This window comes from Macaca thibetana, chromosome 10, assembly GCF_024542745.1.
Source record: "Macaca thibetana thibetana isolate TM-01 chromosome 10, ASM2454274v1, whole genome shotgun sequence".
In the NCBI taxonomy this organism is placed as follows: Eukaryota; Metazoa; Chordata; class Mammalia; order Primates; family Cercopithecidae; genus Macaca; species Macaca thibetana.
Genome location: NC_065587.1, coordinates 7,578,894 through 7,596,040, shown reverse-complemented (window position 1 = coordinate 7,596,040; position 17,147 = coordinate 7,578,894). Strand labels below are relative to the sequence as shown.

Here is a 17,147-nt window from a genome sequence, read left to right as displayed (position 1 = left end):
GCGTAAGGGCAGAGGGGAGGCTGGCGGCTGGCGGCTGGCAGGGGAGGGGACTACCCGGGGCAAGAGGGCCGAGAATCTCCTGACCCCCGGAGTCAGACAGCATCACGGAATGCAGAGGAGCAGTGCACATGCCACACGCGCACACGCGGGGGTTTAGAAGGCTCCTCACAGACCCCAACGTCCCTTCCCCTAGGAACCTCAGTCGTTTTCTGAACTCAGGCAGCTGCACCCCAGGCTGGGGGGCAGAGGAGGTGGCACGCGATTAAAGTTCCAACCCAACCAGGTTTTGTGGCGCAGGGAATACGCACTGCTCCAGGGACTGTGAAACTGATTTTATCATGGGACTCTGGACAAGCCCTTTTCTAGCCCCAGGTCCCCTGCGGTACAACAGACACCAGGGTGAACGAGGTCATCACCTCCTCTGACCAAAAGCACCTGCTGGAGTTGGGGGAAGGGGCTGGGCTCCATGTTCTGCTAGTTCTTGAGCTGCCTGCACTGGGCAGGCCCAGGGAAGGGGTGCCCAGGTTTTCGAGAGTCTTTCCAGAAGAATCTGTAGCCCACCTCCAGAAGCCCAAGCACCAGCTGTGTCCTGATCACATTCTTGCCTGACCCTCTCTGATCTTCGAGTGGCCTGGCATCGTGAGTGTGGCTGCCCCCAGGCCACAGAAAAGGAAGAGACAGGGGACCGTCCTTGGCTTCCCAATCTTCACCCACCACGCCCATATAACACCAAGTCCCAGCAGCCTGGCTCTGGCTCCTAAATACATCTAGAACCTTCCTCTTTGTTCCGTCCCTGCCCACCCTGCCCTGGCTCCAGCAGTGTGCGCTCCCATGCCTGGAGCTGCCTTCCCAGTGGTACCCTGGATTCCACTCTCCTTTCCATGCGGCCACTGGGGCATCCAGTTCCATGAACCTGACCATATTGCACCCCTGCTTAAACCCTCCACAGGCTTCTCCTCTGACACCCCCAACTCCCCTGTGGGCTCCCGAAGCCTGCACGGCGGGGTAGCGCCCCCTATCTGCATCTTCCTCTGAGCTCCCTCCTCCTGTGGGCCCAGCCCTGTGGCTGCCTCTTGGTCCTTCTGTCCACTGCTTTCTCACGCGGAAGCCTCTGGAGTGCCTCCCCACCCCCTAGCCAAACACTCCCCCTTGGGGATCCCGAACTGCGCCTCTACCCTGCCCCTCTCTGCTGTGAGCCTCCCTGGAACGAGCTGTCTGGAATTTCCATGTCTTGGCTGCCTCCGCTCCTGGCCCGGGTTCTCTAGTAAATGTGGTTTCCAGTCCCATGCCCATCTGGTCAAGCCCTGGCACTGGCAGAGACCTGCTACCCACCTCTAACCATTTCCTGCTACCCCTTGTCTCCCCAGCCCTGCCCCACTTGCCCTTGGCTGAGCCCCTCTGCCCAGCAGTCCCTGTCCTTGCTGAGGCCTCGGGCCCCCCAGGGTTGAGGGCAGGGTTGGGATGCGGGGTGCAGTGTAGGTGGCCGTGCGGCCAGGCGCGTGCCTCGGGGGGGAGGTGGCCCTGGCGGGCAGGCTGCAGACCTCCGCAGTGAGTTGTCCCATAGAGGATGTAGCCGCGGTGACACAGGCACTGGAAGCTGCCCGGGGAGTTGATGCAGATGTGGTCACAGGTCCGCTCGAAGGAGCACTCGTCAATGTCTGCATGGCCACAGGGAGACAAAGTTGGGGGAGGAGTTTGAGGGAGTGGTAGGTAGGCACGGCCTGTCACTCTCAGTCACTCAAGGCACATCTGTGGACACACAATCCCTGGGCCGAGACGCAAATGGGAGACTCCTTCTTGCTGCTCGACTTTCCATTGTGTTTCCATTAGCCTTCTGTTTCTGGGTTGGGAACCACCTCACTTCTTTTCTGGAGATGAGCAGGGCAGAAACATTGTGAATGGAGGGGATTATTATGAATCTCTGCCATTTTACGACCTCATAGTCAACTCTGATTAGGAGTGGTGGAGAGGCATTGAACCCACGCCTGCAGGAAACAGACTGTGGCTGGCCCCAGGGCCCTGCAGAGGCAGCTGACTTGGGACATAAACCTAGGCCTCTTGGATGCTGACCAAAGCATCTTTCCCCATCACCCCATGATGTTTCTTGAGAAAATAAGGAAAACCATACAAGTAAAAAGAGAAGAGGAAATACACCACCCATAAAGGTTAAAAAGGCAGCTCTGATAGAATATGAAAGGTGATGATAAGCTTTCTGGCAGCCAAGGTAAAAAGGGAAAGAGGGAATCATGGGGTGTTTGTTCCTGGAAAGGAAAAAACGAACCACCATGTTCACTGGAGACAAGTCTGTCCTGGCCATAAATTCTGAATAAAATGGCTGTTATGGGACAGTTGATGTGGACCCCTGAAGGCAAAACAGACACCAACCTGCCCCTCCTAGGGCATAACAGTTAAGAGTTCATTCTTTGAAAACATTAGCTCATGTAATTTCACAAATATTTGTCATATATGCATATTTATAAAAACACTAACACAAGGAAGAAATTGTGCATGGGTGCTCAAAGGTGAGTGTGCTCCCTCCCAGGGAGGATCTGGGACCTCCTGGTGCTTGTGGCACCTGGGATAAAATCTGAAGGATAGGACCAGCCTGGAATGAGGGAATGAGTGTGGAGGAAGGGTGCTTCAGGCAGCTGCTAGGAGGTAGGGGCATGTGGTGCCCAGGAGACGCACCTGTTCCCTTGGGCCTAGCGCCATCTGAACTCCCCTCCCCTCCTAGGAGCCTCCTAGGAGCCATCCTGGCAGGTCCACTTGTGTGGAACCCGAGGGGGACTGCGGGAGTGTCTGGGGTCCCCTGAGTGCCAAGCAAAGGAGCATGGACCCTTCCCTGCTAGACCTGTGGAGCCCAGAGCCCCAAGGCCTCAGAGAGATGAGCCTGGAAGGGCGTGGAAAAAGATACAGGTGGGGGTGGGGCGGGTGAGGACAGGGCCTCACAAGCGATCTCACCTCCTCCTCGACAGCCGCCTGCCTCTTTCAGGGGGCAGCTGGGAGGCAAGGTCAAGGGCTCTCTTCAGCCCTCTGCAGAACTTGGCAAGGCCAATAGAGAAACAAAGTCAAAGTCAGAGGAACCCTGATAGAGCTTGGACAGACGCTGTGCTCCCGATCAGACCTCAGGCCCTGAGGAGGACAGGGCCAGGATGCCCGTCCAGGGATGAAGAGGCTGAGCCTGGGGAAGGGAGTGGCTGGCACGGGGCACACTTGATTCTGAGGACGGCCGGCCCTGGCGCCACTCCCGCCAGCCTCCTGCTTTTACATTCTTCAGGGACCTTGCGGGAGCACAGCCCTCACTCCTCAGGGCCTCACCCTGCCCTGTGCCAGCCCCCGAGCTGCACTGACAGGCAGAAGCACAGCTCAGTACCCAGACAAGGCCACATGCTGCCCGCAACTGCTGGTACCCCACAGGCACAAAACAACCAGACCACAGCTGGATCATCGTCAGGGAAAGAGGGCCCCTGCCCTGCCACATGGGGTGCCCCACCCCCTGCACTTTCTCCCAGTGTGAGGCCCACAGGGCACCTGTCTCCTTCCTCATGGCCTCATCCAGCCCCACCAAGTTCCTTGTGGTCCCCTAAACCTCCTCAGGCCGGCAGTGCCATCTCCTGTGTGGGTTTACCTCCCTGGCTCCTCCTGGAAAATCCCTACTCACCCCTCAAGCATTTCACCAACGGACCCTCCCCTGTAGCCTTCCCCGACCCCGCTCTGCACTGCCAGCCTCTGGGCTCCCGCTGCATCCTGGATCCCACTAGACTCGTCCTGGGCTGGGATTCTTGGCTTCTGTCCAGACCCCTCCTTCTCTTTATCCTTGTTTCCAGCAGGTGAGGATTGTTCGAGAGCGCCTGCCTGCAATGTGCAATGCTTTCCAACAGATGGCAGCATCCCACCTCCGAAGCCAGAGGAGTTCGACTCTGGGAGGCCCGTGGGCCACATGGGGAGGGAGGGGCTGGGTGAGCCGATGAGTTCGGCCACCGGCTCCCTCTGCCACCTGGGACATGTGCTGAAGCCCTCCCGGGCCTCAGTTTCCCTTCAATAAAAGGAACAGATTGGACTGGATGTCCCCTAGAGTCATAAAGGACCCTGTTTCCTCGGGCCCAACCCCATCTGCTTTCCCCTCCCCTCCTAGGAGCCCGTGTCAGCCCAGGAGGTTGGAAGAGGTACGACCCCGCTGGGCCCGAGGGCCACCTGGGGCATGGCAGGGGCTCACCCTGGCAGGTGCGCTCATCGGTGAGCAGCTTGTAGCCCTTCCGGCAGCCGCACTCGAAGCTGCCCACGGTGTTGCGGCAGAAGTGGTCGCAGCCTCCGTTGTTGACCAGGCACTCGTTGATGTCTGTGGGAGCCAAGGCGGATGGAGGAGTGAGAGCCAGGAGAATCAGCTTGTGTGACCAGCGGGGGGACGACAGACTAGTGGCGGGGATGACACTGCTGTGACTTGCCTGGTGCCCACTCCCCAGGCTGGCTGCTGGCTCCCCAGCTGGGCAGAGGGTGGAGGCCCTGTCTCCCAGGGGTCAGGGCAGGGGCTGAGTTGTACTGCAAAGGGTCAGCTCCCCAAGCTTCACCACTTCCCCTGAGACTTGGCAAGCCTGGGATGTGCGATATTGAGTAGAGAGGAAGTGACGGCTGCTGTGCCCAGCAAGAAAGCAGGGACGGCGACTCTTCCATGTCCTCTCATCTGCAGGTCCAGGGAGGCCACCTGGCCAGCAGGGAGGCTGGAGCAGGCAGGCACCACTTCTGGTGACCTCAGCAAGCTCCTAGACCCCTGAGCCTTGGCCTCCTGTCTGCAGAGCGAAGACAGGAAGTGCACCCACTTTGAAGGACATCACGAGGACTAGAAAACATTTCCACAGTGCCGGTGCTTGATCAGCGCTCAAGAAACGTTTTTCAAAAAGTAGGCATTTTTGCCTCTGTTGGAGGAGTACACTGAGGCTTAGAGAGGGAAAGCACCTGGTTCAAGAGGCTTCAGGAGGTAAGTGGGCAGCTGCGCTATGCAGTGGGCCTGACGCTCCCCATTTTCCCAGCCTGACTCCTCGCCTGTTTGAGCTGCTTCTTCACTTAGCAGTGAATGAGGTGTAGTATGCTCCGAAGGTTGCCTGGCCCAATCCCGAGTAATAAATGACACCATCCTGAGCAACTCTGCCAGTCAGTCTCTGCTTGCATACCTCCAGGGACGGGGAGCTTTCTCCCTCCCAGCATGGCCTGCCGCCGATGCCTCACAGATGTCTTCCTCACCCTGAGCGCAGCCCTGACTCCTGTCAGCCCCCATGCTCCTGCTTCCTTGCTGGGCCCATCTGGGCTTTGCCCTTAGGCCCTGGGCGAGCCTGGCATTCTGTTTCATCAGAGGTCCCTGTCCCCAAGGGGCTTCTTCTCCAAGGGACACAGTCTTAGCTACTCCCAAATTCCTCTTGGGTCCCGACCTCCAGTTCCCCATGCTGGCCACCCCTCCGGACTCTCTCCAGTTCCCCATGCTGGCCACCCCCTCCAGACTCTCTCCAGCAATGAGTAAGAAAAATAAGAGGTTTTATTTCTACACTACAGGGTGGCTTAAAAAAATAATCAGTGCTGGCCAGGCATGGTGGCTCATGCCTGTAATCCCAGCACTTTAGGAGGCCGAGGCAGGCGGATCACCTGAGGTCGGGAGTTCGAGAGCAGCCTGGCCAACATGGAGAAACCCTGTCTCTACTAAAAATACAAAACTAGCCGTGTGTGGTGGCGCATGCCTGTAATCCCAGCTACCTGGAAGCTGAGGCAGGAGAATCGCTTGAACCCAGGAGGCGGAGGTTGCGGTGGGCCAAGATCGTGCCATCGCACTCCAGCCTGGGCAACAAGAGTGAAACTCCATCTCAAAAAAAAAAAAAAAAAAAAAAAAAATCAGTGCTGGCTTTCAGGACGGCGGTCTCACCCTGACTTGGAGAAGCAAAAAGGAGGCAGTGGAAGAGGCCCTTCCAGAGAGGACAATGGGAAGAGCAGCGCCTGTTGGTCACCGGTCACGTCTCAACAGACCTGCCAGATGCAGATTCCAGCACCTGCAGAGCCCATCCTGGGCGTAGTTGCTGGGTCAGGTACCTGAGGGCCCGTCCAGTGTCACTGGCACCGCCTTGTGCGGAAGGTAAGCCTGCCCCCACTTTACAGATGGCACTGAGCCCCGTAGCGGCAACTTGTTCCTGGCACTGCTATTCCGACCTCAGGCCGGCCCATGTCGTTCTCACTTTTCTTTCCTCAAACCAAACAGGCTGGACTTGAGACCTGCCCAGAGTCCTAAAGCAGTGTTCCCAGGGAATGTCCCCCAATGATGACAAAACCAGGATATTAGAGGTCAAATCTCTGGTGAAGAATATTAGAGGCGTGCAGGGTTGAGATGCCCACGTGGCTCTCTGGGAGCCTCGGGGAGGGACATAGCATGTACTTTCTGGTATCTCACGTGACCTTCAAAACAACGCAGACAGCAGGGCTCCCATTTCACAGAGGAGGCCAGAGCACTGCACCAGGAGCCATGTCTCAACCAGCGCCGTGCGAACCCAAAGACGGGCCTGCTACAGCACATCATGCTGGCGCTGCAGCCACCACAGAAAGAGATATGAAGCCCGGCGGTGCTGCTCCAGGGCAGAGGTTTAGGAATCTGGATCATTCCTTCCCCTCCAACCCCGGGATTAGAGGCGGATGCGGAATTTCTAGATACAAGCCCCAGGTAGAAGAACAGAGGCCCATCTTGGCTCTGCCTCAGTTGGCTGTGCGATGTTGGGCAGAAAAGGCACCTCTCTGAGCCTCAGGGTCCCATCTGCAGACCAGGCTGCTAAATGGTGCCTCTCCTCGCATCCCCTCTCCCAGCATCCTTAGCAAACTGAAATGAGCTAAGGCTGCTAAGCAGACAGGGGCAGCACATGATCATTCTCACCACTCCTGCCTCCTCAGTGGAGCCTCAGGCCCTCCAGAACCCCCAGTCCCATCCCCTGCCCCATCCGGGCCTGTCTGCTAAGGGGCTGTCATAGCAACCAGACAGGCAGAGGGAGGCATGTGTGCCTGAGGCCCAGGCTGGTGTAGCTGGCTGCCTGGGGGTCAGGATGGAGGGAAGCCCCCTCCTCACACTACCTCAGGATATAGTGAAGGGGCTGCTGGGCTCATGGCCCCTGGGGTGCAGCTTCTGCGCCTCTCTTCCCTTCCACTCCTCCCTGGGTTCCCACCCCACCGCCCTCCACCAGGCAGCCAGCACCACCTTCCACACACAAATCTGGCTGAGTCCCTGCCTGCTGGCCAGCATTCTGAGGCTCCCGAGTCTGCTAGGGCCCTTCCTCTGCAGAGGCTCCCAGTGCTTCCCTTCCAGCCCGGCCAGGCTGCCTTGCCTCCTCTCTCCAGCCTGCTTGGTTCCTGCCGTGGCAGCCTGGACTCCAGTGACTGCACCCAGTACAGCCGCAGCCCCCACTCTCACCTGCTGACCCCAGCCCTGGGAAAAACGGCCCTTCTAGAAAGCCTTTCCCGCGTTCTTTCCAGAGCCAGTAGCTTCCTCTTCATGGGACCTGCCTTTGGGGGCATGAGAGGGCCTTGGGACACAGACTTGGGGGTGTCTGTTCCTATCTCGCACCCCAGGGCCCAGCGTGAGTGTCCAGGAACGCTCACTGAATGAACGAATGGGTCACGGTGATTCCAGACAATGGAGCGGGCCTGCGGGCTGAGGGAAGGGTGGGGTCTCGGGTCACTGAGTGGATTATTTGGGTGCATCACCTAGGGTTGGAGCTCGAGTGAGTGTGCATGGGGGCAGGGCGATGGGGTGAGCTATAGGGATGCACAGGACACTGGTTCTGGCTTCCTCCTGCCCATCTCATATGGGGGACCACGTAGGGGAGGGCTTTTGGGTGGGAGCAGAGGGAGGGCACGGGGTCATGGGCTGGCATCATCCTGGAGTGCCCAGCAGGGAGGGCCAGCTGCTGGGTGGGGCTGGCCAGGTGGCGGGCACTCGAGGGTACCATTGTTCCTACTCGGGTAAAAGCCCTGGCTGTGGCCTGCCTGGCCCAGAGCACTGCGCAGGGAGGAGAGGAAACAGGCAGTAGGTGGGGGGTTCTCTCGGATTGTTCTGGAGATGCTGGGAAGAGGGGCTGGTGACCTGGGGGAAATGCAGGCTTCCGCTGAGGAAGGGAAGATACACGTCTGCCTTCTCTCACTGCCAACCACTGGCAGCTCAGCCCTTCCCTGCTTCCTTCAGCTACAGTCACTTTCCCATCCTCCTAACTTTTCACTTGCCAATGGCAAGCTGCAGTCCTGCATCCTTATTCTTGAGGCCCAGGACCCCCTTCCTCTTGGAGGGACCGATTAGCAAGATAACCGCCTCCCAACACCAAATGGGCAAGGCACCCAGCAGGGAGCCCTTGAGACGAGGGCTTAGGCACATCTTCCAGGCCCCCCTCGTCCCCGACATCCAGACAAAACCTCCCAACTTCCCCACCCCTGCCTCCACCTGCCCACGTGACCCCCGCCCGCCCAGGGTTTGCATCCCTGGGCTGTCCAAGCCCGCTGTGACCTCTGTTCTCCAGCCACTCCTCTGGCTTGACATTGACATCTTGGCTTTCAGAAAACACGGAGCCTTTGAACTCCCTCCTCTGAGATCCTCCCCAGACCCTGCCAAGATCATGGTGTGCACTTGACCGAGGAGCCAAACCCTGGGGCCAGGGTCGTCAGTTTGCTGGGAATCCTCCTGCCTGTACCTCTCCAGCCGGGGCTGGGAACACACCAACGACACCAACCCTGGGGCTGGAGGCCACCGTCTGGTTTCCCAGGCTCCCTGAGGTGGTCCTGTGGGCAGTTCTAGCCAGTCCCTTGGTGCTGAAATGTGGGCATCTATGGACATGTATGGTCTCTGCCTTCTCTGTGTCTGCTGCCAGTCCTGCCTTGGCACTGCCATCTTGAGCCTGAGTGACAGCAGCTGTGCCTGGCTGCTCTTCCAGACCCTACTGGGACCCCACTGTGGCCAGGGTCAGTTCAAAATGAAAACCTGGGCGTAAGCCTCTCCTGCCCAGTGCTGACTGGGACCTGGCCAAGCTTGTAGGGTAGCCCTGGGCCTTGTGCCATCTGGCCCGCCTCCTTTGCATCCTTCCCAGTCCCAGGTCCTTAAACCCACAGGCCTCTGGCAACAGTCACAGTGCTGAAAATGCTTCCCCTGCCCCCACCATTGCCTGATAAACGCCTCTTCGCCTCAGCCCTCCCTGGCCTCCCCCACCTCCTGCCATACTGAACTTCTCTATCCCACACCAAGTAGTCTGTAATACTCAAATATCTCAGTGATTTAAAAAATGAAAACCTGTCTTCTGCACTCAGTAGAGGATCCCTACAGGCAGGAAGCATCTCTTATTCATCCTTTCTCACCGGAACCTGCGTACACAGTAGGAGTCCAGAAAACGCACCTGTTCCGTGAGCAAGTGAGGTGATCTCTGACCTTGGCCAGTGGGAGCCAGGGCCCTAAGGGCTCTGAGTACAGCCACAGGCCCGGGGCTGGGCATCCGTGGAGGAGGTTTGGCCAAAGGGCCAAGTGGGGCAGCCTGGTGAGAGAGCCCCAACTGTTTGAAGAGAAAAGGAAACGTGGTGGTGCGGGGGTTGGGGGGTCGCCTTGGGGCTGTGGACAGCCCTCCTGAGCACCACGCTACCCTCAGAGCCAGAACCAGAGCAGAAGGAATTAAGTGTCCCTTGGGCTACGAGGGATGGTTAGGGGGCAGCAGTGGGAGCCCCAATCCCAGTAGCCCCGTCTTGGGCCACATGCCTGCCCTGTACCAGGCCTCGATCTGGCCCAGACAGGGTGGCTCCTGGCCTCCAGACCCCATTCCAGCAGCCCCAGCCTTGCCCGAGGAATTAAGCTCTGCTTGCCCCTCTGGCCCTCCAAAGGCAAATGCTGGCGGGCTGTGCCATCGCTGGGCTGTGGAGATGCCCAGATCTGCGCGGACCTTGGGCTTCCTCGGCCAGTCACTCCTGGCACTGAGTCATGTGGCGAGGACTCAGACGCCACCCACCTGCCCACTTGCCTGCCAGGAACGCACTGAGGCTATTAACAGGCTGAGTGGTGGCCACAGAAGGGCTTTATTTTCAAATAAACAGGCGGAAGCACTGTTATTTCTGTCAATAATCACTCGGTTCTTCCCAGCGAGTTGGCAAGGAAGAAGTCATACACTGTACAAAAATACATTTATTTTTACAGGCTTAAAAAAAGTCCACCTCAAGCTATTTTAAGTCACCCTAACCTCCACTTTCAATATTTTCCCTGACTGGACTTTGGAAGTTCCAGTTCCTCTCCCCCTCCGCGCCCTGCTCTCTAGGCGCTCCCTTCCTGGCCAAGTGTGGGGGTACTGCCCAGAGCTGGGGTGGGGGCAATTGGAGGGTGGTCTGGAGCGATGCTGGGGGCACTGAGCGCTGCCCTCACCCTTCAGCACAGGGGGCTCCAGCACTCAGGCCTAACACCCTGCCCCAGGGCCCACAGCTTCTTGGGGGCTCTGTCCATCCTTTGGGGGTAGCTGGATCTCCTCATCTCCAGGGCTGGTCTATTCCTTCCCCAACGCCTGTCTTGAGCCAGCTCTCCTCTCCCAGCTCCCCAGCCTTCCTGTTTCCCGAGGGTCCCCTCAACCCAGGAGGTACTCGGTAAGTCTTTGTGGGGTGACTCAGGGGACGAGTGGGAGGATACACTTCTGCCTTCCCTCACTGCCAGCCACCGGCAGCCCAGCCCTGTCCCTCCTTCCTTCAACCGCAGTCACTCTCAGATCTTCCTGACTCTTCATTTTCCGATGGCAAGTGGAAGTCCTGAGTCCTTATCTTTTCAGATGGGATCCCCCAGCCTTGCCCCTTCTGGTAGTGACACACTGTCCTTATTTTTCCTGGCATGAGTAGACATGCATGTCCTAGATGGCCCTGCACCAGACTGTCCCCACCAGCTCTGCAAGACCCACTGCAACCAAAGGTCAAGGGGTCTGGAAATGCGCCACATTCCACCCGCCTTGGGAAGCCACGATATCACTGAGGGCCCAGGGAGCCCCACGGTAGAGACGCTGGCTTAACCGTTTAACCCAGTGTGCAGCCAAATTCTCGGACATCAGTGCCATTTTGGCCCAGGAACCTGCTGATGTGCCGTAAGACCTGCGTTCTCTCGAACCCTGCTAGGGACTCTGCTGCTGGCCAGCCCTCCCTCTTCCTGGCCTCTCCAACAGCAACGCAAATGATTGCCATGTGTCGTTTCCCGCAGCCACACGTGGCCCCCATCCAGCCCAGCCCTGGGCCCGGCTGTGCAAGCACACGGAGGCTCCTGGCCAGGCCAGTACAGGCAGGGGCGCCCACACCGCTCCACATGCTGACCTTTGCACGTCTTCCCGTCTGGCTGCAGCGTGAATCCAACGGGGCAGCTGCATCGCACGCCGGTGGCTGTGTCCTTGCACGTCCGGTCGCAGCCTCCGTTATTGACTGCACACGTCTCTGAGGAGGAAAAGAGACAGAGACCTCAGTCTCCTTGGGCAGAAGCCACTGACTTTCCCCTTCTGTGGAGAGATCTTCTGAGACAGGAGACCTGGGTTCAAGCTCTGGCTCTGATATACTCTCTGGCTGTGGGGCTCCAGGGAAGCTGTGCTGCCTTTCTGAGCCTCAAGCTCCCCATCTGTGAAATGGGGGAATGACACCGTTCCTGAGGGGTTGCATGTGATGAGGGATGAGTCTGTAAACTACAGAGGGCTGTGCTTATGTAGAGGCTGCTGCCAACAGGGTTAAAACTATTATATGGGGCCAGACTGGCCTGGCTATATTTAACTGCCCAGGGCTGGATTCCTAAAACTTTGACCTGCCTGGACTCAGACTCCAAGTCCAGGCTGGAGGTTACTTAGAGGTGACTGGGGCCCCCAAATGCATCTCAGAACAGAGTGGCTTGTGGCCCCGGCCAGGGACCCGAAGGGGAGGTTCTGAGGACCTACACATCATCCATCACCTTGATGAGGCTTTCAGCCCAACATCTGTTCTCACTGAGTGATATTCCAAAGGCATCTGGTTTGTGTCCACTTGAAGCTTGTCTAGTGCGTTTTTTTTTTTTTTTTGCAAAATTCAAAGGGGCTAGAGTGGCTCAGGCATAACTGAGGTCACTGAAGCTGTCATGCCGTGAGTGATCCCCCCAGGCCTGGAGGAGGGGCTCACAGAGCTGGCACACCAGGGTGCCGGGGGCTCGCCCGGCCCTCGGGTCTCTGCCACCTGGGTTTCTTCCCGAGCATCTGGCAGGCTTTATCTTGTGGAAACTGTGGCTGCATGGGCTTCCCTCTTCTCCTTGCTGCTGGGAGGCGGACAGTCAATGGACGCCCATCGGTCATAACCTGGATTCCCCTGCCTGCCTTCACCTCGGCATCACCTGGACTCCTGGACCTGGTGTGCCTTCTCCCTGAAGGGTCTCCCTAATGGGTATACTCTGTTCCTGTGCTGTAGGGTCTGCATTTCTGCAGGCTGGGGGGAATAAATGAATATATACTGTCAGCTGTCAGGACTCCTTGGTGCTAATTAAATGAAATGCATGGGGCCTTTCTTTTGAACTTCACCTCGTAGGGGTGTGCAGCGGGAGAGGGAAACCGCACATTCCCCTGTGTGTGTGTGTGAGTGTGCATCTGAGATTCTGCAGGGCTGCAGTGGTGGGCGTCCTCCTCATGCTCATGGCTGAGCCGTCACCACCGTAGGATGAGCTGCGGCTGCCAGTGGAAGGCAGGTGGCCTTGACTCTGACACTATTCCTGGCTCGTCCTTTGTGTGTCTCCTCAAATCCTGGACCTCAGCTGGGCATGGGTGGTTTCTATGAACCAGTCTTTTGCCCTCCCACCTCCTGCCATGGCAGTGTGGTGGTCCCAGGGCTTGGACGCCTCCCTCCTGTTCATCCTTCAAGGCCTGACTCAGAGCCCACCTCCGCAAGGAGCCTCCCTGATGCCCTGGACACGTGAGGGAAGGCGTCACCCTCCCTTAGGCTCATGCAGGTGGTATGACTGGCACTTGGCCGGCTTATGCCCTCTGGGCCATCTACTGGGACAGTGGAGGTGGGCAGGCCAGCAAATGAGTCCTGGTTGTCACTCACAGAGCCACTCAGGCAGCCACCCCTTGGGGCTGCACCTCCGCACTCACACCTGGAAATAAGGACGAGCCTTCTCTTCCAGGGTGGAGGTGAGGGTCAAATCAACCCGCTTACATGCGCCTGACTTGTTAGTTTCCTCCCTGGGCTGACAACCAGAGAGGGAACTCCTGCCTCCCACCCCCGAGTCCAGGAACCAATGGGCTCCCCTCCTGCCTCCCACCCCGGAATCCAGGAGCCAATGGTCTCCCCTCCTGCCTCCCACCCCCGAGTCCAGGAACCAATGGGCTCCCCTCCTGCCTCCCACCCCCCGAGTCCAGGAACCAATGGGCTCCCCTCCTGCCTCCCACCCCCCGAATACAGGAACCAATGGGCTCCCCTCCTGCCTCCCACCCCCGAATCCAGGAGCCAATGGGCTCCCCCTCCTGCCTCCCACCCCCGAATCCAGGAGCCAATGCTTCTCCTCCTGCCTTCTCAGCCTTTCCTGTGGGAGAGTCCCTCTCTGGAGAGGCAGGCAGAAAACCTGCCTGTTTTCCAGGTGGAGGTAATTAAGGCTCGGGCCTTGGAGAGATGGGGGTGCATGGCAGGGTGCAGAGGGTAGGGGGAGACAGGCGCTGAAAACTCGGGGCTGAGGGCACTGAGTCTCTGCGGAGGGGGAGGTGAGGTGTGGTGCAGGCGCTGAGGGCAGTGACCCTGAGAAATGGACCTGGCCAAACAGACTCCAAGAATCCTGAGGCTCTTCTCTTGCCTAAAGCCCCTAATGGGACTTGGAAGCTCAACCTGAAAGGTCACCCGCTCTCTGGACCAGGCAGCTTGAGTTCCCGAGTTGCCTCAGTCTATGGCTGGTATGTAAACAAGGGACTCTTAGTCCCTTAGGGCCTGTTCTTGGGTGCTGACCACCCTGATCCATGGCAGGGACCACGTGGTCACCACAGGCTGGGCCCTGCTCTGCCTCCCACCTGGTCACCATGAGCCGGGCCCTGCTCCGCCTCCCACTCTCAGGCTCCCAGCCTGATGGCTCCTGTGCCCTCCACTTCCCTGAAGAGGACCTGGTACAGAGCATCAGGAACTCAGCCCAAGGCTCTGCAGCCTCAGTGGCAGAGCTGGAGAGGACCTGCTCCATCTGAGTCTAGCACCCTTGGCTCCTTGTGGGCAGTGACCCACCTGGCAGCGCCAGGGCCCTACCACCAAGCACGTGCCACTGGACTCTTCATCATCCTCCTCTAGCCGCTCCTCCCCCAGTGCTCCCTGGCTGCAGGAATGCTACCCCTACCTGCCCCAAGCTGAAGACCCTCCCATCCGCCGGGACCCAGGGCCTGGGCCTGCTGCTTCCCCAGCACTTCCCAGCTCTAGCCCCTGCTCTTACTGTGGCCAGGCCACCGCTGTCCTCCTGTGACTGTCACTGCCTCCCATCGTCCCTCCTCTAGACCACTGCCTCATCCTGGGCAGGCAGAGAAACGTGCCCACGTCAGGCTCACGTAAGAGCACTGGGAGCCAGCAGTCCCCAGGACTTTGTCTGTCAGGCTCTGTGCAGGCAGGGAGGGTCACGTGGAGGGAGCAGTCTGGCCTTGGGCCCGACCTCACCTCTTCCGACTTTGGGGCCTGGGGCAGGCTGCAGCTCCTTGCCTGGGCCTCCATCCCTCCTCTATAGCACAGGGATGGCCATGTCTGCGGTGTTCACCTCAGCCATATCGTTGTGAGGTTTTTAGATGTTCACTATAAATGCAAGACGGGTAGAGGGAGCAACAATGAAACTGGCCTAGGTCCTTTGGGCTGAAGTCTACAATGACAGGACAGGCGGGCCTGGTGGGGCCAAGCACTGTGTCCCTGGGAGTTTCCAAGCAGAGGCTCTGGTGCTGCTGCTGAGGAGGCCTCTGCCTTCCATGGCAACCAGCCTGGGCATCGCCCCAGCCCCCATCTCTGAGAGCCTCAGAAAACAGCCTCACCTCTCCTGCTGCCCAGGACCAGAGGCCACCCAGACCTGGTATTAGGCCACGGCTGTCTCAGAGACAGTACAAAAGCAGGCCAGGCCGCCTTTACCACAGGGTCCCTCCAAATACAAGCGGCAGACAGGCCCGATGGCTGCAGCAGTGGCATCTCTGCCTGGTGGGGAGGCTGGGGGTGGGCTCTGGGCCTTCCTCCTCCTCACCCATGGGCCTTCTCTGGGTCCCATCCTGGCCTCTGCCCCTTCTCAGGGCTAACATGGCCCCATGAGGAATCTCCCCCACCCCGAAACACACTTGTGGAGGGCGGCTCAGGCGCCTGGGACTGGGAAGAGGAGGACGACGCAGTGTGGCCTCCAAGAGCTTCGTCCCAGGGAGCTGAAGACAGAACTTCCTTGTGGACCCTGGGAGCCCTCCTGTCTCTCTGCCCCCAGCCTCTAGATGAGAGCTGCAGAGCTCTTTCTAAAAGCTTTCTCTCCCCACCTGGAGAGATCATGGAACAATACAGCCCTTCGTAGTGGACAAGGCACCTGTCATCCACGAACCTCAGCAGGCCTCACAGCAGTCCCACGGGGGACACAGAAGTGCCAAAGCAGACAGGCGCCAAAGGCATGGAGAAGTTACCTTGCCTGTCCAGGCAGGAATAGCTACATCATTTGTGGAACCCAGTGCAAAATAAAAATGGAATGGTCTTGTTAAAAAATTCCTAAGAATTTCAAGACAGAGACAGAACACAAAACCAATGTGGGCCCTTCTAAGGGCGGGGTCCTGGGCCACCGCACATGCCGCATACCCTAGAAGCTGGCCGTCTTCAGGTCACACAGTTATTGGGAGGAGCTGGTATTTGAAACCTGGGCTGCAACACTCCAGGCTGGTGATTAAGCCAGACAAGGCCAGAGAACCAGGACTTTGATGGGATCCTCACTGTGAGGTCTGCACCCCCTGGTGCCCTGGCTTCCTCCTCTAGCTGGTTGGGGGAGCGCTCGCCCTGTAGGGCGAGGGTGGCCAAGGAGGAGGAAGGCCAGGTGCAGGGCTGGCTGGGGCTCGAAAGTGTGGGAGGAAAATCTCAGACAAGTTAAAAGGTCTGACCTTTGGTCTCTCTCTGGGGAGCTCCTGCTTTGGGCCAGGCCCTGCAGGGGAGGCCAGGTGCTCCACTGGACCCTGCATGCAGCCTGCCAGCGCTCTGACAGAGCGAAGCAGGGGCGAGGACAGAAGGATGCCTGGGGACAGGTGCAGCCACTGCTGGCCTTTGGGTTGGCACTGCCCGCTTACACTGCCCCAGGTCTGGGACAAGGTCCTTAAAGGACAGTCTCGGTCACCGTGTGGTGGACAGAAGGAACAGGCACTACAGAGGCAGAATGACAGGGTTCCACATGCTGGCTGTGACCCTGGGCAAGTCCCTTGGCTTCTCAGAGTCAGCTTCTGGATGTGTAACATGGAGATGACCATATTTACCACACAGTTCTTGCAAGGCCCGGGCAGAACCATGGATGTGACAGTGCTCTGGAAGCTGCTCTGCGATTGGGTCCACACACTCACTTTTGGTGCCATTCTTGGAAGCTCCACCTATGGAGACTCAGCACCCACAGGCAGTTGCTAATTCATTCAATGATTATTATCTGAACTTCTCTGCCCTGCTAGGATGCGCCTTGGACACAGCCCCTGGTCTTCACAGGCGGGTCAATTTCACGGTGCTAGGTGGCCGGGAGAGGGGAGCTACAGAGATGAAGGTGACATGCCCCCGGTGTCAACAGCTTATGGAGTGGCAGGGGGCACAAAATAAGGCCCAGACCTTGCCTTTCTCTCCCGGGTCTGTGCCTTCCTCTCACACTGCCCACCTCCCAGCCCATGCCCCGCCACACCCCAGCACAGTTCCTCAGGGTTCTACAGGGCGCCCCCCTTGGCCTTGAATAACCAGTTCCTCAGGACACAGCAAGCCCCACCTGCCTCCTCAAAAGCTGTCCCAGGCCTGGCCCTGGGCTTCTGCCCCATAGGGCAGCGTTGCTTGTGTGTGTGGAGGCCTCTCCCACTGACCACACGCTCTCCAGGCAGGGCAGTGCCAAGGCGACCAGCACGGCGGAGGTGCCTAATGAGTTGTGCTCAACGACTAGAGTAATGAGCAGGGACTCTGGAGGCCCCATGAGG

The 17,147-nt window shown here is 58.6% G+C and overlaps 3 protein-coding genes across 4 annotated transcripts in view; 1 reads left to right on the top strand and 2 right to left on the bottom strand.

Annotated features, from left to right (window-relative positions):
* Positions 1–17,147, top strand: part of MPPED1 (metallophosphoesterase domain containing 1) — an 822,621-nt gene that overhangs the window by 539,779 nt on the left and 265,695 nt on the right. The gene's annotated exons all lie outside the window — the stretch shown is intronic.
* SCUBE1 (signal peptide, CUB domain and EGF like domain containing 1) overlaps positions 1–17,147 on the bottom strand; it is a 145,330-nt gene that overhangs the window by 26,847 nt on the left and 101,336 nt on the right. For both annotated transcript variants that reach the window (XM_050806163.1, XM_050806164.1), the window contains 3 exons: positions 11,329–11,445; positions 4,217–4,339; positions 1,542–1,658 (listed from right to left, as the gene is read on the bottom strand). In XM_050806163.1, the coding sequence (XP_050662120.1) occupies positions 1,542–1,658; positions 4,217–4,339; positions 11,329–11,445 (357 nt within the window). The remainder of the gene's footprint in view (positions 1–1,541; positions 1,659–4,216; positions 4,340–11,328; positions 11,446–17,147) is intronic.
* Positions 1–17,147, bottom strand: part of TTLL12 (tubulin tyrosine ligase like 12) — a 91,828-nt gene that overhangs the window by 64,189 nt on the left and 10,492 nt on the right.